The sequence below is a fragment of the Ascaphus truei genome, chromosome 16 (assembly GCF_040206685.1).
Source record: "Ascaphus truei isolate aAscTru1 chromosome 16, aAscTru1.hap1, whole genome shotgun sequence".
Lineage (NCBI taxonomy): Eukaryota > Metazoa > Chordata > Amphibia > Anura > Ascaphidae > Ascaphus > Ascaphus truei.
In genome coordinates, this window is record NC_134498.1 from 43,813,653 (window position 1) to 43,840,808 (window position 27,156).

Sequence of the window (27,156 nt, forward strand, 5' to 3'; positions counted from 1 at the left end):
CCCAGCTTTTGCTTACCGTGCACCCACGGCAAGGAGTGCTCTTATCCAAGGGCACTTGGATCGAACTAAATACATATTGCGTGGCATCCAAACACACTTATAGCACTCTATTATTTTTAGCCTGTGTTTGATGTCCTGTATTTTTAATCGCGAACACTTTAGCTGCACAATACACAGGGAGTGGCGCATTTCTTCACGTGCCAGGAGAAGACGTCACCTTCCCCTTGCCTTTCACATCTCTTCTCACAGCCCAAATGGCAGGATCGGGTCAGCGTTTCCATCACAATGCCACGTCACTTGGGAAAGGCCAGTGGGCTGCAACATGGGGGGTTTTATGTCACAATAAATTCTTTATGATTGAAATCCGTGTGCCCTTGTCCATCTATTATATTGGATGAAATGCAGGTCTTCCCTGGGTGCAGCGGCAGTAACGGTATATTTTTGGTGTGCAGCAAACATCCCTAATTTTTCCATCACAAATAAAACATCTTTTGAAGATGGATTCCAACATATGTAGCTCATGCATATTTGATACCCTTCCCCATGCAAAGTGCTCATTTTATATTTGTTGTCCCTAGAGAAACAAATTGATTACCCCCCAGAATGGTTTTAGAATACGAATTAAATATTAAATTTTCCAGGAGGGGAGGGATACAAAAACACAAATTTGAGAAGATAATGAACTCTTTAATACGATGCAAACATTCTGATAAAATAAGCAGTCATCTGTTTCATAACATGTTAAAGCTGAATTCTCATACTGTGTGTAATAAAGATCTGTATGAAAATAATTAAGAACAAAAAGAAAACTACAGAGCTATTCTGAGACTTTGTACAGCATTTTAGAGCAGAGATTATATTTCCTTCTGAACGTTCAAAGCAACGCGATAAAAATAAAAATTAGATTACAGCTACACTGCAAAACTGAAATTCTGGGCTAGCTCTATATATTCAGCCCATTCTGGGCTAAAAATGACATTGGAAAATTTTCTTCTGTCATATCCCTCTGACGACACAGGAATGGAGGACTTCTGTTTCATTAAGGCCACAAGACTTGTTGAGATTGTAAACTGGAACTTCCATCTCTCTGTCACCTCTACAGACTACACATTCCATCAACAATCCGGTCACTTACAAGAACCCAACTTGGATTCTGAGCCAAACTCCGTGCCCTCTCTTTCCCACCCCCCACCGATGGGCCGAACGCTTTCCTCTGGACACTTTTCCTGCTTGTTCCTGGCTCCTTCTCTACGAAGGCACTTCTGGATTGCCGAGTTGGTGTTCTTTGGTTGTCACGACGGTCAGGACACACCAAATCTTCTGCACTTTACTCTTCTTCCCTCGTGTCGGTCTCACTCTCTGGCTTTTTGTCTGTGGTCTGGTCGGGAGACTTGGCTATGTCCTCATCGCCCGGCATTGTTCGGGTCTTGCTCCTTGCTCCAGGCTGGTAAAGCTGCATGGCTGGGCGATCCTGGACAAAAATGGCATAATAATAATCATCATAATAATAATATATAAAACACCACTTCACAGTTCTGCTTCATTGAATGTCTGTTCGCTTTGCTTTCCTAGCAAAATGATCACTTGTCAGAATACATGTACAGTAAAGGGGAAGACTTGCCGTGCTAAACTACAAGGCACAAAAAAAGGCTTCATAAACCTTAAAAAAAAAAAAAAAAAAATACTCAAATCTCTGTTACACACTTTAGGCCAGGAGTGGCCAATTCCAGTCCTGAAGGGTCACCAAAAAGGTCAGGTTTTAAGGATATCCCTGCTTCAGCACAGGTGGCTCAATCAGTGGCTCAGTCAACTGAGCCACCTGTGCTGAAGCAGGCATGTCCGGAATACCTGGCCGGTTGGTGAGGACCGTAGTTGGCCACTCCTTGTGTAACACTTTCTATGTTCATGTATGAATATTCAATGCATTGCGGGTCCCTGTGGGAGCAGAGAGATTAGTTTTATACATGAAGTAAATATGGGCACAGTCACATTTATACAATGTGAGTGGTGATCAATGTGTTCACTTAACTGACCTGAACCTGATAGATAAAGCAAGTTTGTGGTCAGAATATATACACAGTGTCAGTGTCATCTCTCCCCCAGGTTGCATGAACAACTGTAACATGTCATTGTACAGTGCTTGGGAATTGAAAGGTTATATATACATATGACACTATTACTATTTTATATGCCCCTATAAAGGCACAAAAAAAGGCTTCATAAACCTTAAAAAAATAAATAAAAATACTCAAATCTCTGTTAGACACTTTAGGCCAGGAGTGGCCAATTCCAGTCCTGAAGGATTTTAGGATATCCCTGCTTCAGCACAGGTGGCTCAATCAACAACTGAGCCACCTGTGCTGAAGCATGGATATCCTGCAAACCTGACTAGTTAGTGGCCCTTGCGGACTGGAATTGGCCACTCCTGGCATAGGTGTACTGCCAAAAATAGCATGGCTTTACAGTACTATTTTATATTTTGCTTATTTAAAAAAAAATATACCGTCTGTGGAACATCGATTATAGCCAACATGAGTTAATGTAAAGAAATATTCCTTCAAATGCTTTTAACTGAGAGTGGATGATCACAAGCTACGTATATAAAAACGGATTGGATATAAATGATACAATATTTCACACCAAACAAAGCCCTCATTTTACTGCATACATGGGAAGAACATGCTCACTTTACATACTAAAAGAATATAAGACCACATACTATGGAGAAGAGGAAGTAGCCAGCAAGCTTCATTCTTCCCATTTGGAAAAGAAGCATATGGAGTAGCTCTGTGGCTAATACTAGACACGATACATAAAGCTTGGCCCCCTGCAGATGCACTTACCTGAATGCCCTCCCACTGTCTCTGTACGTTCTCCCTAACAATTAGATTGTAAGCTCTTCGGAGCAGGGACTCCTCTTCCTAAATGTTACTTTTAATGTCTGAAGCACTTATTCCCATGATCTATTATTTGTATTATTTGTTATTTATACGATTGTCACGTCTATTACTGCTGTGAAGCGCTATGTACACTAATGGCGCTACATAAAGACATACATACATTTGGTTTGATATGTTGAGATAGACACATTGTAATAACCTGCCCCAGCTTCGTTATTGAACCCCATGATCTTTTACTGTATACTGGGATATGTTGTGTTACGTGATGGGACAGTGTCGCACACTATAGCTGTATATGGCGCCAGGAGCGCAAGTGATCATTCTTCCATCTGGACAAGCAGTGATTGTTAGAACTTGACGTCGGCAGAACATGGAAAAGGAAACAAAGCCGTACCTTGTTCCGGATCCTATCTCTTTTGGCTGCATCGTCCTTCCTATCATCTTTGGCTACTCTCTCGGCTTTGTCCGTGTTCTGCGGGCACTCTACGAGCTCTTGTTTCCGTGCTCTCTCTCTCGCGGTCTCCCTATCCTTCCTGTAATCGTCTTCCCTTCTCCTGAAGCATCGGTCCTTCTCGAATCGATCCCTCGGCTTCCGGCGATCGTCCTCGTGACGTCTCAGCTTCTCCTTCTCTCTCAGCCGCCGCTCGCGCTCTCGGTCATAATCTTTATCTCTGTAATCCTTCACGTACTCTTCTTCACTCCTGCGTTCAGGAAGGGAGCATGCTGTGTCATTCAACTTTACATGGGCCCTTCCCCATTATCTCTTAGATATGCCAGTGGCATTCTAGCAAACCATTTATGCAATAAAAAAAAAAAGGATTTGGTACATAACTATTACAACATAGGTGTGGTCAAATGTATTAACTTAACAACAAAAGCTGGAAAATAGGGAAGAATTAAAGTGACTGCAGATTCTTAGAATTATATTAAAACATGCGATGAATGGGATTTTATTTTCCCGTTTGGCAGATCACAGCAGGGAGCCATATACTGTATTTTGATAGAATAAATGGTGATCATGAATAATAATAAATAATAATAATAATAGCATGTTCTTGTATAGCGCTGCTAGTTTTACGCAGCGTTTTACGTTTTCAGGATTACTTGAATGCCTAGGGGTTGAGGACAGTTACTATTACAGAGAGATAAATTCAGCACAGATTTATGGTGACAGAGCAGCAAACCCACATACTTCTTTAGCTTTTCCTCCCCGATTTCACCATCTGACCGCTTTCCTGTAGAGCCTCTCTCTTCTCTCAGATTCTCCTTTTCAAGTTTTCTCGGTTTAAACTTCTTCTCCGGATCCCTCTCATTTTCTGGCTTCTTAAGTAACTGAAAGAGAGGGGTTTATTTTTATGGATGCTTTGACAATGGGTCTGAATGTTACAATAACTGGGCCCAGACGCCCTGTGCTAAGATTTCAGCATGGAGAAGCAACCTGCTTAGAATTGTCACAGGTGTTGGGCTCTGCATACATCGCTCTGTAAGATATTATGGTAACTTAGCACCTCCTAGACCCTCTACAATCTGGCTTCCGCACTGCTCACTCCACCGAAACAGCCCTCACTAAAATAACTGACGACCTCCATGCTGCCAAAGACAGAGGTCATTACACTGTGCTCATATTACTCGACCTCTCTGCAGCATTTGACACAGTGGACCACCCTCTTCTCCTCCACATTCTCCATACTCTAGGTATTCGGAACAAAGCTCTATCCTGGATCTCCTCCTACCTCTCCCATCGTACTTTCAGTGTCTCTTCTGCCAACACCTCCTCCTCATCTATTGATCTCTCTGTGGGGGTACCCCAGGGCTCTCTCCTGGGACCTCTTCTCTTTTCTCTGTACACACTCTCTATAGGTGACCTAATAACATCTTTTGGGTTTAATTATCACCTCTATGCCGACGACACACAAATATACTTTTCAACACCTGACCTTACACCTGCTGTATAAACCAAAGTTTCTGAATGTCTCTCTGCTATATCATCCTGGATGGCCCTCCGACGCCTTAAACTCAACATGGCTAAAACAGAGCTCCTCATACTTCCTCCCAAACCTGGCCCTACTACCTCCTTCCACATTGTAGTTCCAACAGCAATCATTCACCCAGTAGCCCAAGCACGCTGCCTAGGGGTCACACTCGACTCCTCTCTCACATTCGCCCCTCACATTCAAAACCTTTCTAAAACTTGTTGCTTTTTCCTCCGCAATATAACAAAGATACGCCCTTTCCTCTGTTGCTCGACTGCTAAAACTCTGACTCATGCCCTCATTCTCTCCCGTCTTGATTACTGTAACCTCCTGCTGTCCGGCCTTCCTGCCTCTAACCTGTCTCCCCTACAATCTATCCTAAATGCTGCTGCCAGAATCACTCTACTCTTTCCTAGATCTGTCTCAGCATCTCCCCTCATGAAATCCCTCTCCTGGCTTCCGATCAAATCCCGCATCTCACACCCCATTCTTCTCCTCACTTTTAAAGCTTTACAATCCTCTGCCCCTCCTTACATCTCATCCCTAATTTCTCGTTATGCACCATCCAGACTCTTGCGTTCTTCTCAAGGATGTCTTCTTTCTACCCCCTTTGTATCTAAAGCCCTCTCCCGCCTTAAACCTTTTTCACTGACTGCCCCGCACCTCTGGAATGCCCTTCCCCTCAGTACCCGACTAGCACCCTCTCTATCCACCTTTAAGACCCAACTTTAGACACGCTTGCTTAAAGAAGCATATGAATAGCACTGTGGATATTCTGTACACTATACATAAAGCTTGGCCCCCTGCAGATGCACTTACCAGAACTCCCTCCTACTGTCTCTGTACGTTCTCCCTACCTACCAATTAGACTGTAAGCTCCTCGGGGCAGGGACTCCTCTTCCGAAATTTTACTTTTATGTCTAAAGCACTTATTCCCATGATCTGTTATTTATATTATCTGTTATTTATCTGATTACCACCGGTATTACTACTGTGAATCGCTATGTACATTAATGGCGCTATATAAATAAAGACATACAATACAATACCTCAGCCAAACCTCATTTATTCCGTTTATAAAAGGAGGGACTTTTTATTTACAGCTGGAAATGTTTACTACCCCCTGGAAATAAAAATACAACCACTGTATAATGTAGAGTTTTCCGATACAAGACGGCTATAAATCTGACCCATCCTCCTGGTTCCCTAAAAATCAGGGGTGCTCGACTTGTGAATGAAAATGATGACTTTGTGACTTGTCTTGCCATGAACTCATTCTCTTGGACTGTCCTTAATAAAATCACATAAAATTGTTATTTTAAAAGGCAGGGGTGCTCAACTCCAGTCTTCAACCCCCCTCCCCCCCAGTCAGGTTTTTGTGATATCCCAGCCTCAGCATAGGTGGCTCAATCAAAGACTGAACCTCTGAACCACCTGTGCTGAAGCAGGGACATCCTGAAAACCTGACCTGTTGGGGGTGGGGCTTGAGGACTTGAGCGCCCCTGCACTAATTCGCATACAGTCCTGCCACCCACCTACCTTAATCTTTGGCTCGTCCTTTGATCTGTCCGGTTCCCTCTCCGGAGCCCTTTCAAACTTCTTTTGCTTTTCGGTTTCTTTCCTTTTTCTTCGTTCATCCTCTTTCCACTTCCTTCGCTCTTCTTCTCTTTGCCTTTTGCGTTCCAGTTCTCTCCGTCTCCTCTCTTCGCGTTTTTCGTCTCGCAGTCTCTGGAAAGAAGAGTTCAAATGCAACCATTGGTGGACGTGAAACGTTCATATTTCTTACCAAGCACTTGTACCGCTTACAGAAATTCCACTCAAGCGTGGTCCGTCAGTAATGTTTCCAACCCCCAGGGGAATAACAGCACAGATCTATACATTATGGCACGATCGTCAGTAATACTGGAACTTATCAGAACTGCAAGGCTTTTATCTTCTCTAAAACTGAAGCCCAGAACACCAACAATAACAATGAGCGTGTTCCTGCCAGCTCGGCCAAGGGAAGATGAGACTTTAGTAGCCCACAGCCAGCTGGCATGATTGCAACTCTCCAATCTGGAAAAGATGTCCGTAATGGCCACAGGCGGCACCGTACAGCGAAAACGTACCTGTCTGTTTTTTAAAAAGCTTAACAGCGGAGTCGTCTTCTTAGCTAAGAGGGGGGAGGAAAAAAACAAAAAACAAAATATATAATTATGGGGTATGTTTGAGAATTTTACAAAGGCCTTAAAAAAAAAGGGTGTATAATCTGTGCACACAAAGTTGGCTGAAATCCCACACAAGGTGTGTGCGACACACACACCTTAGATCAATGTTTTTCAACAGTCGTTCCTAGGGAGCCTTGGGTTCCCCGGGCACCCCTTAAGGCAGGAGAGCACAAACCTTTGGAGCTGTGCCCCCCTGCCTGCTCCGCCCTCGCGCCCTACCTGGTTTGGCAGCGGCAAATGACGCCGCGGGGTCACATGATGCCGCGTTGCCATGGCGCTGCGTCACAGCAACGCGTTTGAACCCCGGTGAGTTGCAGAGGCCTCACGCGATCCCCCGGCATTTAAATGCCTGGGGGAAGAGCGTGGGGCCTCTGCAACCGCCCGCACGCGCCCCCCATCCCCATTTGCGCACCGCTGCCTTAAGGGTTCCCTGCAATTTTGAGGTCATTTGACAATTGTACCAAACACAGAAGACTTTTCAATGCATCTGATCTCAGACGCGCTATTAGAGAGGGTTGGGGTTCCTTACAATGCATCTGATCTCAGACTAACCACTCTCTACATTTGACTACTAGGTGATGCCCATTGATTAAAAAAAAAAAAAAGAGATTTGTGGTTAAGAATTTAGCGTAATGCAAGTCCGGCCCCTATTAGAACTGCTGCTCCTTTTACCGATCATTTCTTTATTTCTCGCCTCTATTTCTTCCAGCAAAGTCTCTGGCGTAGATGTCAGCTTCTCATCATCGACACTATAGGATTCCAGAAACTTTTTGTATTCGGGATCTGAAACGCGAGAGAAACACAAACAAACAAACAAATAAATATATATATATATAAAAAAAGGACAAATCAACGATTCTTTTTATTTGGGCCCTTGAGATCAGAGGTGATTGGAAAGGACGCCGGTCCGTTTGTACTTCAGTAAGACGTTTACAGATCGAGTGCATTTTGCTGCAGTTCCAGGGAATTAAATAAGAGCGCATGATATAGCCCAGGGGCGGCCAACTCCAGTCCTCAAGGGCCATCAACAGGTCAGGTTTTCAGGATATCCCTGCTTCCGTACAGGTGGCTCATTAAGTCCCTGCTTCAACACAGGTGGCTCAATCACAGGCTCAGTCGAAGTGAACCTGTGCTGAAGCCGGGATATTCTGAAAACCTGACCTGTTGGTGGCCGGCCCTGGTATAGACATTATTGCAATTCCTCCATAATAAAAATGATAGTAAGTAGGCTCAATATTTCACAACATTGGTTATGGAAAAATGTTGTGGCGAAAACATCTTACGCCAATTTTTCTGCAGCTACTAAACATATATCAAATCGGCCAACAAAATTGGTAAAGAAAATGCAACAAGATTGAATGGTTTCACTCACTTGCAGCTCTCATACAAACTGCTCAATAAAACGACAGCTTCCATCCCAGTATCATGTCTGGGTGCTCCCTTACCCTCTGCAATAACCCCAGTATCATGTCTGGGTGCTCCCTTACCCTCTGCAATAATCCCAGTGTCATGTCTGGGTGCTCCCTTACCCTCTGCAATAACCCCAGTGTCATGTCTGGGTGCTCCCTTACCCTCTGCAATAACCCCAGTATCATGTCTGGGTGCTCCCTTACCCTCTGCAATAATCCCAGTATCATGTCTGGGTGCTCCCTTACCCTCTGCAATAACCCCAGTGTCATGTCTGGGTGCTCCCTTACCCTCTGTAATAACCCCAGTGTCATGTCTGGGTGCTCCCTTACCCTCTGTAATAACCCCAGTGTCATGTCTGGGTGCTCCCTTACCCTCTGTAATAACCCCAGTATCATGTCTGGGTGCTCCCTTACCCTCTGTAATAACCCCAGTGTCATGTCTGGGTGCTCCCTTACCCTCTGTAATAACCCCAGTGTCATGTCTGGGTGCTCCCTTACCCTCTGTAATAACCCCAGTATCATGTCTGGGTGCTCCCTTACCCTCTGTAATAACCCCAGTATCATGTCTGGGTGCTCCCTTACCCTCTGCAATAACCCCAGTATCATGTCTGGGTGCTCCCTTACCCTCTTCAATAGTCCCAGTTTTGGCATCTTTCTTTTTACTCTTCTTTTTGGCCACTTTTTGAAAGGGGGCAAATTCCACCACCGCAGGGTATTCCTGGCCTGTTGCATTGGAAAAGAAATCAAACCTTTATAGAAGCATTACTCTTGGAGCAACATGGACTAGCGTGACACAAGAAACACCGGGGGGTTGCAATCACAATGCGCTTCTTATAAACTCCCCCGAAAATAGTACGTGCTGCCGCATAGGACGCCATTTTGTTAGTTCACGCACGAAAGCGAGATTATAACAAGCAACTTGTAGGAGCAAGGAGAGCAATAGGGGTAGCAATGGACATATCACATTGGAAATATATTTGTTTGCATTTACGGTAACGTGGCTGATTTCAAGCAAAGTATTTACCAATTGTTTCTCTAATGCAATATGGATCCCTTAAAACCGGGGTGCTCAACTCCAGTCCTCAAGCCCCCGCCCCCCCCCCCCATCAACATGTCAGGTTATCCCTGCTTCAGTACAGGTGGCTAGGTCTCTGCTTCAGCACAGGTGGCTTAGAGGCTCAGTCTTTGAGACACCTGTGCTGAAGCAGGGATATCCTGCAAACCTGACATGTTGGGGGTGCTTGAGAACTGCAGCTGAGGACCCCTGTCTTAAAAAGGGACAATTGTATGTCATTATGGAGGACAGTCCGAAAGAATAAATCTCATTGCCAGACAAGTCACAAACGCAGCATTCATATTCTGTAAAGCAAAAATGCCCATTAACTGCGATTCAACTTTTGTATATTAAAATCACTCTTCCATACTGGTTCTAAGGGGGAAATTGTATATATTCCACAGTGGCTGTTCAGCCGAAAATCCCTGAAGATTTTACAAGGGGATTTGACTTAAAAAAAAAAAAAACACCATTTCGGACTAGATCGAATTTTTCTCCAACTCATCTACAGATCAATCGCCAATGAAAGCTCCCCCACCTTTATCAGTTAATGATAGATGGGAATTACAAACAAACTTCTAATTTGAACAACTATTTCAATCAACTTACCTCTGTGATCAATAAACACATATCCATCAAAGCGGTCTCTAAATAACACTATGTCTTCTTGACTTTTAAAGTTGATATACGCCCTCGAAAACAAGTGAGGAAATAAACTGTAAAAGAAACACAAGAAACGATGTGATGGCGAGGCAAACACACGAATTGTACACTTTACAACGACATCTGTTTCCTCAGTTTCTTTGGACAGGGAATAGATTTCACGTCGGAATATGGATTACCTGGAGTCACTGGCAAAAAACTCAAAGTAATCATGGTCTGGCAGAGGCTGCAGATGTTCCTCCAGCTGTTCCTTGGTGAGACTGGGAGGCAGGCGTCGAATAACCACCTGTAAATAAATGGTGAGATTTCTAGGTAGGTTCTGTAACAGACACCACAGAGACACACTCACTAAAGCATAAATCTCAATGTTGATTTTGTATTTGTTAACTCTCTGCCCATCTCACTCTGTAGTTGAAGGCTTAGAAAATGCAGAAATATTGAGGACCACTTTACAGGACATCCTGTACATGAGCCATGCGAGAGCTTTGTTTATATAATATCCTTACCTTTAAAGCTGCAGTTCAGTCAATATCCTGCATGTGTTTTTTTTAAATAAATTAGTTCTGTAGTAAGAAAAAATACTTTTAGCATTTTCTGTTTTAAAAAAACAACAACTTTGAAAGACAAATTTTCTTGTATTCTATTTTAACAGCCATTTGCTAAGGCACTGCCCCTTCATGTCCTGTCACAAGCCCTGGCACACCCCTTTGTCAGCCCTGCCCTCCCTCTAGCACATGTCAGTGCAGGAGTGCTCATGAATATTCATGAGCTTCCACTGACTGACAGAAGCAAATAAAAACATATGCCAGCTCTAATTATGTCACCAAATTTCGCCTATCAATACATGGAGAACGAATTGACTGGCAGCTATACAGTTCTTTAGGTAATTAGAGATTGCACACATGAAACTAAGTAAAAAAATAAATTAAAAAAAAAAAAAAAAAAAGACTGAACTGCAGCTTTAAGGCTCACAACTCATCTGCTCCTCCCTACATACCAGCTCTGATCTCTCGCTATGCTTCTGCGCTCTACCCATAATCCCCCCCCCCCCTTTCACCTCTACTGCTCTCCATCTCCTTAAACCTATTTCCCTCACTGCCCCTTACCTGTGAAACTTCCTCACACTCAGCATACGCCTAGCACCTTCTCTCCCCACCTTTACGACGAATATCTTAAAATTAGCTGTTCCAATAGTCTAGACTCATGCCCACTGTCCCACACCCACAGTCACTCCTACCAATGACTGCCAGCTAAGGCACTTATTCTCTCAACTGCAGTCTCCGAAAATCTGCCATCATACCACTTAGATTGTAAGTTCTCCGGGGCAGGGATTTCCTTTCCTATTGTCTGATGTTATATGTTGCACTTATTGTACTATAATTCCCTGTACTGTGTTGTCTGTCTTGTAAAGCACCACGTACAGCTCTGGGCGCTATATAAAGATATACGTATCTCACCCGCAGTGCTCTTATAGACTGCCAGTCCTTTGTACCATATATTTACTTGCACATACCTATGCGGTGTTATAATTCCCAAACGCAAAAAGAACAATGTAAGGTTTATTAGTTGTCCATTTATTATGCATTATAATTCCCTCCATCTCAATGTCTCTTCTACATGGCTCGCTCGTACGGAAATAGTACAGGGATGCCAACATCCCAGCACTGAAACAGAGCGATTTGGGAGCCAAATATGATGGAAAGGTGCAGGATTTTGTTTTTAAATATGATGGAAATGTGAGGACTTCAAAAATATATAAATATGGAAAAGTTATTCATATATTTTTTTTTTTAGCAGTGAGACACTCCATTGGGCCAAACGGGCATCTCAGGGAGAAAAGGCACCGACTCTGAAAACAATAACACTGGCTTTAAAGCAGAGAAGCGCCAGTTTGAATCCCCATTGTGACCTTTGGGAAAGTCACTTCACCTCCCTGTGCCTCAGGCACCAAAAATTAGATTGTACGCTCCACAGCACAGGGGGACTCATTCAAAATTTCTATGTACAGCACTACGTACACTGTCAGTGCTCTGTAATTTAAAAAAAAAACTATTATTATTGATGTCTGACACTGCTGGTATGTATGTGTATATATCTTTTCAGGTAACACATTGTGTGCTCATTTGCATGTCATTTCCCAGAATCCCTTGCTGCAGTGGGATCACTGTATGCTAGGTGAAAATGGTGAAAGGCAGGGTGTAGTAGACTTGTCTAAGGCTGCGTCCATAGAGGGGGGAGCAGTGCTGAACCGCGCTGACGCTGAGGCTCGCCTGCTGAAGCCTGTGCGATTTCATGCACATGCAGGCGATTGGAGGTTTTCAGCCGACAAGTGCACCCCCCTGAGGAAGGTCCCGTTCAGCGGACCGAAACGTTGGATATATGTGCAAGTTTCTTTAATACAGTTTATAGCTGCTTATACCTTCTGAGTGCTGTTGTCTCCTTACCTTTGCTGGTAATGTATGCTTTATTATTTTTTATGACATAAGCACCAGGTCATTATATCACTACAGGAGTGCCAGATATTCATGATGTGCCAGATTCAAGACCTATGCCAAACTAGGGGTACTTTAAAGGAACAAATCCTCCTGGTCAGAAAGCGTATCACACAGCAGATGTTAATGCCAATTATTGACTATGGAGACATAGTATATGGCTCGGCACCTCAAACCCACCTTAACAAACTTGACACCCTCTACAATTCGTCGTTTTGTTCTCCAATGCAACTACAACACACATCACTGCAAAATGCTCAAAGAACTAGATTGGTCATCCCTAGAGTCTAGGCGCAAAGTTCATCTTTCCTGTCTTGCCTTTAAATTCTTTATGGGCAAGCTACCCAGCTACCTGAACAAGCTCCTCACTCCTACCACATGCAGTACCTATCATCTGAGATCAGACTCCAAAAGACTTGTCATGGTCCCAAGGCTCAACAAAGTATCCGGACGTTCCTCCTCTTACCGTGCGCCCCAAAACTGGAACAACCTACCAGAGACTCTCACATCCACCACCAGTTTAAGTTCTTTCAAATCTAAGGCTGTCTCACATTTTAATCTGGTCTGTAACTGTTTCATACGCCCATAACATATTTTCTTTAACTGTGCCCGCAATGTCTTGTATATAATGTATACCCTGTTCATTTATGTAACTGTACTTGTAACCATGTATTATTTGTCTTATCTCTGTGCCCAGGACATACTTGAAAACGAGAGGTAACTCAATGTATTACTTCCTGGTAACACATTTTATAAATAAATGTGTAGATATAGATATGAGATGGCCTGCCTCCAAATGAGGAGTGAGACCTGTGTGAGTATGCCAGGCCTCCTGCTGCCCCCTCCTCACCTTGCTCAGGATTTCCCTCTTCTCCTTCACCCTCTCCAGCTTCTCCCCCTCCTCCTCTCCCCCGGCCCTGTGCTCCCCTCTCTTGGGCTTGGTGTTCTCCTTGTCCTCCTTCATGGCTTTGGGGAGGGGATGGACAAGCGTGTTGTTGGGTGACCAGAAGTGACTATGACTTTAGCTGCCAACTCCTCCCCTTCCTCTAAGGAGCCAATGAGGGGTGGAACCCCTTCTGTCCTTCTCTCTGATTGGACACCGTTCGAGACTGTAGTTGAAGGGTGGTCACATGGCCAACGGTGACGCAGGATAGTTGCCATCTTGGTAAGGGAATAGCCAATGTATAACATATACAGTAGATGCCATCTTGGTAGGGGAAAAGTCAATGTAAAATAATAACACATAGCAGTTTTCGAATATTGTTTATTTTTGTCGCTGAACACCCCACTGCCCCGTCTCCATACGTAGCATCCCGTCTCAAGCCCACATACCCGGGGGTTTTCCTTCACTCGAACAATTTCGCCTGTCTCCCGCCTACATGCACTTTAACATGTCTCTTTCTCGTCACAAACAACCCATTGTCCGTCTTCATTGAAGACCAATTCGGGAAATAAGTAATTGGACGAAATTCGAGCCACACAAGCCGGTCCTTCGTGGGCATTGTGTATCCCTCCAAAGAACTCTTTCCCTCTCCAAGATGGCCGCTTGTTGGCGTCGTCCGTTGCTGTGGTGTTGCGCACTTGTCTGCTGTGCTCGAATCGCGCGAGACTTCACTGTCAAGCAGGGAGGAATCACTAAACTCTCGCAAAACCTGGTCCCCTGCACCCTTTGTATATGTCGGCCATGTTTGATGTGGGCTAACCAGCTTCGAGCTTCCTGATGTCTACTTGATACTCCCCAATCCTGCCGACCAATGTAACCCTTAAACACACTGATGTACCACCCAGCTGCCCAGTGATTTCCCCCCTCACAGAATGGGAAAGGGTCACTCAGTGAGTGTTAGCGCTCAGCGGTTCACCTCCCCCGTCACGTGACCAGCACGCCCCCCCCCCCCCATCCAGGCGCGTTGCATTGTGGTCCGGCCGGGTGACCCTGAGCTTGGAAACCGGGAGCGTCATGTGGTATGAGATCCTGCCCGGCCTCGGTATCATGGCCGTCTGCCTGATGATACCGGGCCTCTCTACTAACTGGATCCATAAGTACACCAACGGGGGCAAGGTGACATTATTATCATATATATATATATATATATATATATATATAGATCTATATAGAAGATCTATATAGATGTAGCTGTATCAGTGTATGTATATATATCAATCAAAGTGTGTAAGAGGTCTGGCTGATTATTATATCTATATGTGAGATATGTGCACGTGCCATAATATTAATCTATATACTGGAGGCTTCCCTATCTTTGTACACACACTGACATACATACACACACTGACACACACACACTGACACACACACACTGACACACACACACACACACATTGACACACACACACACACATTGACATACATACACACACTGACACACACACACACACACACACACACACATTGACATACATACACACACTGACACACACACACAGAGACAGACAGTCCTCGCTTTCCGATGTTTCACTTTTAGACGAACAACACTTTATAATTTGTGCCAATGGGCAGTTTTGCGACGCTCGCCAACTCTCATACTGTATCTATCTCTTTATAATACATACCAATGGTCAGAAAATGGGTTTGGCTTTATGACGTTTCACCATCTGATGCTATTTTCAAGAACACGTTGTCGGATAACCGAGTAATGAATATATATATATATATATATATATATATATATATATATATATATATGTGACGCAGACCTAATTGATTATACTGTAATTAGTAGGTGTATTAAGTATCAGCAAGGGAGTGCAGCAGGGAGACGCCATGTCACCAAAGCTTTTCAAAGATACTCTTGAAGAATTGTTAAAGACGTTAGAGTGAGCAGAAAAAGGGATCCAAATCCATTGTAAATATTTGAGTCGCCTACGATTTGCAGATGACATTATTTTTGCCACAAGTGCAGAAGACCTCCAGCAACAAATTGGAGAACTTGCGAGGCAAGACGAATGTGGGCCTCCATTTGAATCCTCGGCAAGACCAAAGTGATGTTCAACAGATATGTCGTGGCTGCAAAGATTGAAATAAATGCAATAGCACTAAAAGAAGTCGAAGATTGTCTACCTTAGCCTTAAAATAACAATGGATGGGAACCTTTTGTATGAGATTAATAGGAGAATGAAGATGGGATGGTGCGCATTTAGAAGTAACAATATTTCAAAGGAACCTTCCACTGTTATTTTTTTATTTTTTATTTATATATCAAATGTTTTACCAGGAAGTAATACATTGAGAGTTACCTCGTTTTCAAGTATGTCCTGGGCAGATAGTTATTACAATACAATGTTACATTAAATGAACAGGGTTATACAGTCAATTTACAGACATTTCATGGACAGAGAGTTGGGTACAGGGGATAAAAGGGTTGGAGAGTTTCAGATTCAAATGCAGCAATTTTAACATCCGCCAAAGGCTGTGCGCTCTTGGGGTGACACAGATGTAGACTGAAGGGGTTCCTAATGAATGCAGCTGTGATTTCAAAGTCCTTTTGTCCCCAGGGCATTAGCATTCCAGAGGGTGGGGCTGACGAAACACGGCAGTAAGCAAACACGGAGATTAACCCTTAGCACGCTGGTTATGTGCAGAGGGGAGCAGCTCTTGGGGGAACCCCATCAGGCGTCCGCCTTTGGGGTGATGTAGACTGAAGGGGTTCAGAATGTGCCATCGAGGAAAGTGTTTGAGCAGTGTATTCTGCCCGTGCTCGCATATGGATGTGACACTTGGATCCTAAATGCGAAGATAATTCAGAAGCTTTAGACAATGCAGAGAACAAACCAATTGCGTCCATAGTCAACTCTATCCTGTCTGCAGGCCATATCCCTAAGACCTGGAAAACTGCCAGAGTTGTCCCAATCTTCAAAAGTGGGGACAAAAACACTGTCTCAAACTACAGGCCAATCTCACTTCTCCCAATTCTATCCAAAGTTATGGAAAAATGTGTCCACTCCCAATTAAGCGAGTTCTACACCAAGACAAATTTCCCTAGCCAATTCCAGTCTGGGTTTCGTCCCAAACACTCCACCGTAACTACCCTGCTAAAAGTTTGCAATGAAATCCAGTGTGGAATGGAACGGGGACAACTCACTGGTGCAGTATTCCTAGATTTTGCAAAGGCTTTTGACACAGTTGATCATGCTATCCTGCTTAACAAACTCCAGAGCTCTGGAATAGGGAAACACGCTTTAAACTGGTTTCAGTCCTACCTATCAGGAAGATCCCAACATGTGTCCATCTCAGGCTCTAACTCCAACCCCCTGGATATCACCTGTGGTGTCCCGCAAGGCTCTGTTCTGGGGCCCCTACTCTTCTCAGTGTTCATTAATGATCTTCCCACAGCTTGTAAGGAAGCCTCAATACACATGTATGCAGATGACACAATCCTGTATGCACACAGCCATAGCCTCTCTGACCTTCAACACATACTTCAGTCTGACTTTTTGAGACTCGAAAACTGGATTTCCCAAAACAAACTGTTTTTAAACACTGACAAGACTGTAACAATGGTATTTGGGACCAAGACTAAATTTGTAAAGCTTCCAGTGACTGAGCTCCTGATTAGAACCAACGCTAAAACCACCCTAACACCTGTCACTAGTTTTAAATACCTGGGCTTATGGTTTGACTCCCACTTAACATTCGGGATGCACATTGATACCCTGACAACCAAGACCTATGCCAAACTAGGGGTACTTTACAGGAACAAATCCTCCCTAAGTCTCCTGGTCAGAAAGCGTATTGCACAGCAGATGCTAATGCCAATTATTGACTATGGAGACATAGTATATGGCTCGGCTCCTCAAACCCACCTTAGCAAACTTGACACCCTCTACAATTCAATTTGTCGTTTTGTTCTCCAATGCAACTACAACACACATCACTGCGAAATGCTCAAAGAACTAGATTGGTCATCACTAGAGTCTAGGCGCAAAGTTCACCTTTCCTGTCTCACCCTCAAATACTTTCTGGGCAAGCTACCCAGCTACCTGAACAAGCTCCTCACCCCTACCACATGCGGTACCTATCACCTGAGATCAGACTCCAAAAGACTATTCATGGTCCCAAGACTCAACAAAGTATCCGGACGTTCCTCCTTCTCCTTCCGTGCACCCCAAAACTGGAACAACCTACCAGAGACTCTCATATCCACCACCAGCTTAAGTTCTTTCAAATCTAAGGCTGTCTCACACTTTAATCTGGTCTGTAACTGTTTCATACGCTCATAAATATATTTTCTTTAACTGTGCATGCAATGTCTTGTATATAAATGTATACCTTGTTCATTTATGTAACTGTATTTGTAACCATGTATTATTTGTTTTACTCTGTGCCCAGGACATACTTGAAAACGAGAGGTAACTCTCAATGTATTACTTCCTGGTAAAATATTTTATAAATAAATAAACTATGGCGAGATGCATGCTGGGTATTACCCCGTAGAGACAGGAAAAAGAATGAATGGATTCGAAACCAAACAGTCTGTGACACCATCAGTAAAGAAATAAAAAATTGCAGTGAGCTGGAAATATCAGAAGAAGAAATGATCATCATTGGACAAAGATGGTAGTCAACAGGATTCCAAGAGGGCTGAAAAGAACAAGACAAAGACCAAAAGTAAGATGGTAGGATGAAATCAGAAAATGTGTTGGAGCAACGTGGAGAGGCTTCAACCGCAGTACCTGGAAAATCCTTGGGGAGGTTTTCATCCAGCAGCCGATCAACGGGCTTATAGATCTATCTGTGTGTGTGACGCAGACCTAGCTGATTTATTATATATAGGAGATCAACCATATAATATATATTACCAGTGCAGCGCAGGCCTGGGTTATTTATTATAATATCTATACAGTAGTTTTGAACACTGTTATATTTATCAACAGTGTGACAGGCCTGCCTTATTTATTTTTATTAGGCCTAATATTATTTTACCACTATAACATTACCCATCTCATTAATAACATAATATGGATAATGGTATATTACTACATTGTTACCGTTATTCCTATTAAAAGCATCATTTTATTATCAAGCCATTATTATTGGTATACTTATTACCAATTTACCATTGTATTAATAGCACAATTATTTGTAGAATGTCATATTGGTGATACCATTATTTTTGTTACTAGCCTCATTTTAGTAAACTACTATTTATAATGATGATTATCAACAGATAAGGAACTTTATTGCAATGTTTGTTTCATTTCTAGGAAAAAAGAATTGCACGGTTTTCGTACCAATGGTATCTCATGGAGAGAGATAAGAGAGTTTCAGGGGAGCAACTTTACTTCAAATCAAAGGTAATGCATGTTTGTAGTGCTGTTACCTGCCAGGTGTTACAGGGATGGACAGAACATTGGGATTGAATCTGTCTCCGTGTCTACATTTGTATGTGACGCAGAAAATAACAATGTCTGTCTTCATGAAAAGAATAAGTAATTGGATTAGCCTTACACTAGAATGACTGCTCAAATTCAAAGGAGAGTTAAATTAAAAAAATATATATTTTATTTATGTAGCTCCACCAGTGTATACAGACAGAGCTTTATATAATTACACTGCAAGGGAGAAATAAAGTATAAACAGTGGAGATAAGAGCAGCATAATGACAACCAGGCAAAGGGAGGCCCTGCTCCGAAGAGCTTACAATCTAAGTGAGATACTTATTTGAAGAGGTGTGTTTTCAGTTAGCCTTTGGAAACGGAAGGTGATGGTGGCTGACATTGAGTGGAAGAGTTCCATAGGTAGGGGGAGGCTGGGGAAAAAGGTGCAATGATGAGAACTTTGGGTCGAGCATAAGACGCCATTAGGGCTGTAACGAGATATATGGAGGTGCAGAGGAGTGTGTAAGGCAGCAGAGAGATGTCAGGAGGCCAGAAGTATACATCTAGAAGAGCAGAGGATTCAAGCAGCAGCTTTGTAAAATAAATTCTAAGGCTGAGATTATAGTGCTCGCGACGGTGAGAACAGACCTCTTCTCTATGAGGTCGGCCATAGTGCTCGCGCCTCTTCTCTATGAGGCTGGCCATAGTGCTCGCGACGGTGAGAACAGACTTCTTCTCTATGAGGCTGGCCATAGTGCACACGGCAGATTTTTGAAGACAAATTATTGTCACGTGAGCGGTTCAGCCAATAAGGGCGACCTAGCCTGGTGACTCCTCCGCCACGCCTCCCCAATCGCTGGAAGAACAGTTAACCCATCGCTCGGGCGCGTGTGAAGCCATGCGCTCCATCGCGCGAGTCCACTTTAATCTCGGCCTAAGGGAGAGAGGTGGGAGGCCGGATATAATAATGTTGCAGTAATCCATACCAGAGAGAACGTGTAGGTGTGGAACACAGGAAGGAGCGCAGCTTTGCAATGTTGCGAAGGAAGAAACGGCAAGATTTAGTAACAGCATTATGTGGTGAGGGAGGAGTCGAATGTAACCCCTGAACGGAGTCCCTGCGAGACTAGTTGCTTAGGGGTGTTCACGGTAATGGAGACGGAACAATGGGGCCTGGTGTGAGAGTCAGTGTGAGAAAATCTGTCTTGGACGTATTAAGCTTGAGGTGACAAAGTGCCACCCAGGCCAAGAATGCTGGTTGGCACTAGTCTGATTTGTGACTGGACTGCAGGTGCAAGGTCAGGTGCAGATAAATATAGTTATCTTCAGTATAGAGAAAATAGCGGAATCCAAAGGAGTTAATGAGGTCACCCAGCGTGCGCGAGTTTGCGAGCGCGTCAAGAGACACGGTGGTGTGATCAACCATATTGAAAGCAGAGGAGCGGTCCAGAAGAATCACAATGGAGTCGTTTCCTTGCGATCTTGCACTATGGTGGTCATTCACTACTCTGGCGAGAGCAGTTTCCGCTGAGTATGCTGTCTGGAAGCCAATTGAAGAGGGTCAAGTAGGTTGCGGGAGTTCTGAGACGGGGTTGGTACTCACATATGGTCTATAGTGTCCCTAGAGGAAATCAGGAGTTTAACTCAGGTAGGCCTATTGGCTCTTGTTTGCTTTCAATTTTTATGTCTAATGATGCAACTGTACTAGCTGTTTACTATAAAACAGCCATTTTATGTGAATTGTGAGCTTGTGTTTGAGGAACATATAAATGTTATGGCAGTCCTGCTTATTTACTACCAATAATGGTTTTCCTTAAGAGCACTGACGGTGTACACACTGCTGTACATAGAATTTTGCAGGTTCAATGAGTTTACAATCTGTTCGGTACCTGAGGCCCAGAGAGATTAAGTGACCCGCTGAAGTTCACAAGGAGCTGACACCGGGATTTGAACCAGGCTCCCCTGCTGCAGTGTCATTGAACCACTCCTTCAGCCCATTTTATTCATGTTTAAAGACCTGTGGTTATCAGCTGGCTTGTCATAAAGTGCACAATTGCCTTAATGCTTAGGCCTTGATCAGCCAGAGCGACCAAAACCGCCCCAATGCGTTGCTTCTGCTGATATAGAGTAATCCCTTAAGTTTGATTATCTGTGGGAAGCTTTACCATGCTGCAAACATACTACCTATATCTGAAGCAGCGACGGTCTTATCAAGCATCATAATTCTGTATGTTATCAGCATAGTGCAGGGCTATGGACTGGCATGTTCTTATTCTTATCTCTGCACCTGGACTGTTTGCATTTCCTGATCGATTAGTTGGAAAGTCGGTTGGACTATTCAACACATTTGACATCAATCAATCTATATCATATGCATACTATACGCTGTATGTGAGAAGTCCTAGTATTTTATATGTTAAAATAATTCACCTTCTCTTTCTTTTCAGGGATTGGAGAATATTGACTAAATTTACAAAGCTGCTTTAATAAAGAAACCACCAAGAAGTATCAAACGAACATCTTCTTTAATTGTACTTAATACAGACTATGTTTAATATGTACATATGGAAGCTGCATAAATAAAACTTCAAAATGCATTGTTTTTGCAGGATACATATTTTCACACTTTTTTTTATTTGTAGTTTGAAATCACAATTCAGCATGTGCAGCTTAATATTTCCAGCACCCTTGGGATGTCCCAGATATATTGTACACACGGGCTCATTTTGTAGAGGGCGATTTTTAGAGGGCTCACTCCACGTTTGTTTCCGGGGTCCGGTGCGACAGTTAGGAATTAATGTATGAAGTAGTATAAAAAAAGACTTTTAAAAGCAAATATTTGTATTTTTAATATAGTGTTACAGATATAGGAAGAGGGAGTAGGGGGTATAATACCTTTTATTGGACCAACAAGTAGTTGATACATTACAAGCTTTCCAACCTCTCAGGGTCGGGGTAGGACCTCATGAAGGACCCTGAGAGGTTGGAAAGCCTGTAACATATCAACTACTTGTTGGTCCAATAAATGTTATCATTCTCCCTCTGTTACTACATGCAAGAAAGGACCAGCACGGCTCCCGCCCTTCTTTGCCAGATAGACAGATGTATGTATCATTTGTTTGACCGTCCAATGAGGAACTGGTGGTTTGTGTTTAAAATATTAGTACAATTGCTAATTTAAAACACAGAATGGAGAATATAGCGGTTTTCCAGCTCGTTTTCTCAGCGCTGCATGTAGCTGCCGGATCTGTGCAAGGGGAAAAAAAGTCGTTTGTTGGAAGCACAAAAATAAAATATGCTGCAATATAAAGGTACTCTGGTACCACTACTCACAACTGTAAAGCTGCTATAAGTAAACTTCATAATAGAAGCAATTGCTGTTAATTTTAACCCTTTCTCTGCCATCGCCAGCAACTTATTTTTTAACCCCTACTTTGCTGCAGTGCATTTTAAGCCGTCATTGGCAAAGAAAAGCAAAATCTCCCACCGATAATGACATCACATGATGTTCACTTGATTGGCTCAGTGAGTAAAAACGCTGACTCTGGAAACAATGATACAGAGTTTAAAACGGGGGAACCTGGTTCGAGTCCCGGTGTCAGCTCCTTGTCACCTTGGGCAGGTCACCTTATTTCCCTGTGCCTCAGGTACCAAAAACAAATTGTAACCTCTATGGGGGCAGAGACTCGTGACCGCAAAAACATGTACAGCGTTGCATATACTCAGCGCTGTGCAAGAAAAAAAACTATTATACACATTGTGCATTTCCTACATGACAACCATCTAATATCACGATACACACACACACTATATATATATATGCATTAGCATTGGTGCGCAAACTTTTTTGCCTGCGCACACCCCCCCTCCCCCCCTTTACCTTTTCTCCAGCATCTTCTGACGTCACATCATGTGACCCAGATGACGCCACATTGAAGCCACCGGAGACAAGGTAAGGGACATACAGAGGCCTCGCGTGCTCCCCCGGCATTACATTTAAATGTTGTGGCGAAGAGCGCGGGGCCTGTGTAAGCGCCGCACCCCAGAAACTTGAGCACCGCGGCATTAAAGGGTCCCACAGTTCAGTGCGTCCTAACTGATGCACCTTCAAACTAATGGGTGTTAAAACGTGCTAAAGCTTAGCACCATCCTGTGGATATGAGCCATTGTTTGCCAATTTTCCCTATATGCCGTTATGCTTTGGGCAGCTCTACCGGTTAGTTCCTAACGTACAACTCACCTTTCCAAAGGACAGCAGATTGGATTCCAAGCCAGTAGACTTCACGAGACTGAGCTACAGTCGCTCTGTTTAAAATGGGAAATAAAATATAATTATATATATATATATATATATATATATATATATATAGTGTGTGTGTGTATCGTGATATTAGACGGTTGTCATGTAGGAAATGCACAATCTATGACAAGGGAGTCTGATTTATTTGCCTCCCAAGGCAATGCTTTCTGTCTGCATATAGCTTTGCAATCTATTGCAAGTCACGTGCATAGGGGTTAAGGCAGGAGTGGCCGACTCCAGTCCCCAAGGGTCACCAACAGGTCAGGTGTAAGTATATCAGTCTGAGCCACCTGTGCTGAAGCAGGGATATCCTTACAACCTGGCCTGTTGGTGGCCCTTGAGGACTGGAGTTGGCCACTCCTGAGTTAAAGCATTTTAACAGAAGCGAAACTTACATGAAGAAAATAATAGACGGACAGTCTGAGTCTGGCGGTGTCCATGTGTAAGTGGTGGAACTGGTCTTTAAATTGGTGTTGGAATGGGTAATCGCACCATCTGGGTTTTCAGGGCACTAGAAAAAAAAAAAGTAAATACGATGCAGATAGTAACACAATCGTTATTTGGAAGAAGCTTCGAATTGATAGAATTACTGAGTCTCCTCTTTAAAGTAGTTTTTTTATATTATAAAATCACAGTCGCGGTATTCTAGCCGTCTTTTGCTTTGTTACACTGCTTTTGGAAGGGTAAGTTTCCCCGTTTAAAAGTACAAAGTATCCGTATATCACTATATCTCTGTTATCGATCTATCCACCCACAGAGCTCCTAATTTACCTGTAAGATCTTTGTATTATTTGGTGGCTGTACCCATTTTCCAAGCAGGGCCTTGTTTTCAAACGTCCGACTCTCCAGCAGGATTCCTCTGTATTCGGGGCCCAATATCTGGACTGTAAACAGGGGAAATGGTCAAACTGGGAAAGCATTTGCATTGCAAAGCGAGTCGGGCTCTTCACAGTAAAAGGGTCAAAAATAAAGGTGTTTATTGTTAAAGATGGAATGTATTTAATATAAATAAAACAATAGATAGAACTAAATATTCACTGACAATAAATACAGTACAAACATAATTAGTAATATTTAAAGATATGTCAAGAGAAGCATTAATGTAATGCAAGAGAAGGTACCTTGTATTGGTTTGCCAGGTAATATAAGAGACGGTACCTTGTATTGGTTTGTCAGGCAATATAAGAGACGGTACCTTCTATTGGTTTGCCATGTAATATAAGAGACGGTACCTTGTATTGGTTTGCCATGTAATATAAGAGACGGTACCTTGTATTGGTTTGCCATGTAATATAAGGGAAGGTACCTATATTGGTTTGCCATGTAATATAAGAGACGGTACCTATATTGGTTTGCCATGTAATATAAGAGAAGGTACCTTGTATTGGTTTGCCATGTAATATAAGAGACGGTACCTATATTGGTTTGCCATGTAATATAAGAGAAGGTACCTTGTATTGGTTTGCCATGTAATATAAGGGAAGGTACCTTGTATTGGTTTGCCATGTAATATAAGAGAAGGTACCTTGTATTGGTTTGCCATGTAATATAAGGGAAGGTACCTTGTATTGGTTTGCCATGTAAAATAAGAGAAGGTACCTTGTATTGGTTTGCCATGTAATATAAGAGACGGTACCTATATTGGTTTGCCATGTAATATAAGAGAAGGTACCTTGTATTGGTTTGCCATGTAATATAAGAGAAGGTACCTTGTATTGGTTTGCCATGTAATATAAGAGATGGTACCTTATATTGGTTTGCCATGTAATATAAGAGAAGGTACCTTGTATTGGTTTGCCATGTAATATAAGAGAAGGTACCTTGTATTGGTTTGCCATGTAATATAAGAGAAGGTACCTTGTATTGGTTTGCCATGTAATATAAGAGAAGGTACCTTGTATTGGTTTGCCATGTAATATAAGAGAAGGTACCTTGTATTGGTTTGCCATGTAATATAAGAGAAGGTACCTTGTATTGGTTTGCCATTCTGGAAGGAGCTGGACCCAACTTTGAATATGTATGGTGCAGCAGCCGGCTGTGGAGATACTCCTTGGTGAACTGGCATCATAGATTGACAGGCAGATTCAGGAGCACCATTTGGATATGAAGACACACTAAGAATGGATATGAAGAGCAGACGGTAGGAGAGATTGAGCTGAGACATCATTGAGATATGTGAGCTTTATGTGGGCTACCCTTTGGAGTGATCTAGTTAGATGCAGGAGGATGGGAGTTACCAACCTAACAGACTCACATGTTCCTGTTTGGCTTCTGTCCAAATGTCTTGCGCTTGTTTTTCAGTTGGTCAGAATGAGCACACTTTAATTTGTTAAATGCACATGTTGTAGAGATAAAATCACAGAAAGGTTCATGCTTCCTTCACAAAGGGGGTCATTCTTTATAGTCCGAAGCGGACGTTCCATGGTTCGGATGTTCCAAGTGGTGGAGATTTGGGAAATTACACAAACCAGAACGGGAACATTTCCAGGTTGGAGAAACAGTCCTGTTTCACTACATCACCATGAAAATATACAAGAACGCATCGGGACTGCGGATTGTCTTGCGGAAAGACACGAAAGCCAAGGCATCAGAAATATTAATATTTCATGATCTTACAGCAAAAGGAGGAAGCTGGCACACAGTTTGAGTTGCAAAAAGAATTGCCGAAGTTTAATCCATGTCTGAAGCAGAACCTGTGCCATCCTCGAAACATAATTATTCTTTTTGGAACGCAAACTGTGTGCCTCCATCTTCTTTTACTGTAGTTTGTGTGCCTGTGTGTGTGTGCCTCTATTTGGTATATTCAGGCTTTAATGGGCAGTTTGCGCCAGGACCAAACTCCGATTAAGATCCAGGCATTCGGCGTGCCTCTGTGTACCTGTATATTGCTAATATTTCACGATCTTACCAATAGTTATTCTTTCTAAGTCTCTTGTTGAGTGAATGTGTTGGTACGAAAAGTGACTTCCTCCCTTCTGAATTGTTCAGTCTTCCTCTTGTACGTGGAGAACATTTCTGGGTAAAGTCACGGGATGTGTTTTCTCAGTCTGTGACTAAAGGTTGTCAACGCGTGGTCCTGGAATAACCGAAAGTGAGAATAATCAATCAGACTCCAGGGTTCCTGTCACAAGTTATGGAAGAAATACCAACTACCCAATTAAAAATAAATAAATTTATATATATAACGTTTTATTTACAGAATTCAAATCTGGCTCTGCCGGAACTGAACCATGCTATTTTAAGCTCCACAAACCCTCGACCCCCAGATTATAGGTTTTGTTTTTCTCGCCTGTAGGGAAATCAAAAGGGCTGCGCCCCACAGGTCAAAAATGAAGCCGCATCGGGTGGGGGGAGGGGGGGGGAGGTAGTGACATTACGGCTTCCTATTAGACAGCCGTTTAAAATGGCCATGACTAAACCAGTACGTGTCTCGGGAATTGGGGTGTCACGGAGCCTGAGAATAGCGCGGCTCAGCAGTAGAGGGCCCCCCGTTCGAATTCAGTAAACAAATCACGGCCCCAAAGAGGTGGGATTGATGCTTTAAACAGACCTGGGGGAGGCACACTAGGAGAAGGGCGACCAACACAAGTAGAGTGGATGCAATGAGAAAATAAAGGGGTGTGCTGAAGCAGGGATATCCTGAAAACCTGACCTGTTGATGGCTCTGGAGGGCTGGAGTTAGCCACCCCTGTGCTAGCTAGCTTGGGAAGGCTTTTTATTGCTGTCCACCGTTAATACACTTTAGATTCACCACCACACATTTGAGCTTTTAATCAGCAATTCATCCATTTAACCCCTAGTGCTCCTGGTTGCTATAGCAATGTC

General features: G+C 43.1%; 3 protein-coding genes across 4 annotated transcripts; 1 reads left to right on the top strand and 2 right to left on the bottom strand.

Annotated features, from left to right (window-relative positions):
- Positions 1-666: 666 nt before the first annotated feature.
- Positions 667-13,755, bottom strand: UPF3B (UPF3B regulator of nonsense mediated mRNA decay). Of its 2 annotated transcripts, XM_075573374.1 has the most exons (10): positions 13,549-13,752; positions 10,386-10,492; positions 10,153-10,259; positions 9,114-9,212; positions 7,753-7,863; positions 6,982-7,025; positions 6,413-6,601; positions 4,093-4,232; positions 3,295-3,601; positions 667-1,471 (listed from the first exon to the last, which is right to left on the bottom strand). In XM_075573374.1, the coding sequence occupies exons 1-10, from the start codon at positions 13,660-13,662 to the stop codon at positions 1,328-1,330; spliced, it is 1,362 nt and encodes a 453-aa protein (XP_075429489.1). In that variant the 5' UTR covers positions 13,663-13,752; the 3' UTR covers positions 667-1,327. The 2 variants fall into 2 exon arrangements, with proteins under 2 accessions (XP_075429489.1, XP_075429490.1); XM_075573375.1 differs by lacking the exon at positions 9,114-9,212 and having other exon boundaries at positions 13,549-13,755.
- Positions 13,756-14,425: 670 nt separating this feature from the next.
- Positions 14,426-21,628, top strand: NDUFA1 (NADH:ubiquinone oxidoreductase subunit A1). The gene is made up of 3 exons (XM_075573377.1): positions 14,426-14,757; positions 18,918-19,007; positions 21,479-21,628. Exons 1-3 carry the CDS (start codon positions 14,656-14,658, stop codon positions 21,497-21,499), a joined length of 213 nt encoding a protein of 70 aa, XP_075429492.1. The 5' UTR covers positions 14,426-14,655; the 3' UTR covers positions 21,500-21,628.
- LOC142467543 (putative defense protein 3) lies at positions 21,483-26,437 on the bottom strand. Its single transcript, XM_075573376.1, has 5 exons — positions 25,300-26,437; positions 24,103-24,215; positions 23,727-23,842; positions 23,272-23,336; positions 21,483-22,278 (listed from the first exon to the last, which is right to left on the bottom strand). The coding sequence occupies exons 1-5, from the start codon at positions 25,496-25,498 to the stop codon at positions 22,184-22,186; spliced, it is 588 nt and encodes a 195-aa protein (XP_075429491.1). The 5' UTR covers positions 25,499-26,437; the 3' UTR covers positions 21,483-22,183.
- Positions 26,438-27,156: the final 719 nt, after the last annotated feature.

Bases quoted from the DNA above. Each gene is read 5' to 3' on its own strand.
- UPF3B (XM_075573374.1), bottom strand. From the start codon at position 13,662: ATGAAGGAGGACAAGGAGAACACCAAGCCCAAGAGAGGGGAGCACAGG. The intron at 10,260-10,385 runs GTAATCCATATT...TTTCTTTTACAG, and splicing joins TTTTTTGCCAGTGACTCCAG to TTTATTTCCTCACTTGTTTT. The intron at 6,602-6,981 runs GTACGTTTTCGC...TCTTCTTTCCAG, and splicing joins GCTTTTTAAAAAACAGACAG to AGACTGCGAGACGAAAAACG.
- NDUFA1 (XM_075573377.1), top strand. From the start codon at position 14,656: ATGTGGTATGAGATCCTGCCCGGCCTCGGTATCATGGCCGTCTGCCTG. The intron at 14,758-18,917 runs GTGACATTATTA...TTTCATTTCTAG, and splicing joins AGTACACCAACGGGGGCAAG to GAAAAAAGAATTGCACGGTT. The intron at 19,008-21,478 runs GTAATGCATGTT...CTTTCTTTTCAG, and splicing joins AACTTTACTTCAAATCAAAG to GGATTGGAGAATATTGACTA.
- LOC142467543 (XM_075573376.1), bottom strand. From the start codon at position 25,498: ATGATGTCTCAGCTCAATCTCTCCTACCGTCTGCTCTTCATATCCATT. The intron at 23,337-23,726 runs GTAAGTTTCGCT...CATTTTAAACAG, and splicing joins CCGTCTATTATTTTCTTCAT to AGCGACTGTAGCTCAGTCTC. The intron at 22,279-23,271 runs GTGAGTTGTACG...CCCCTTGCACAG, and splicing joins ATCTGCTGTCCTTTGGAAAG to ATCCGGCAGCTACATGCAGC.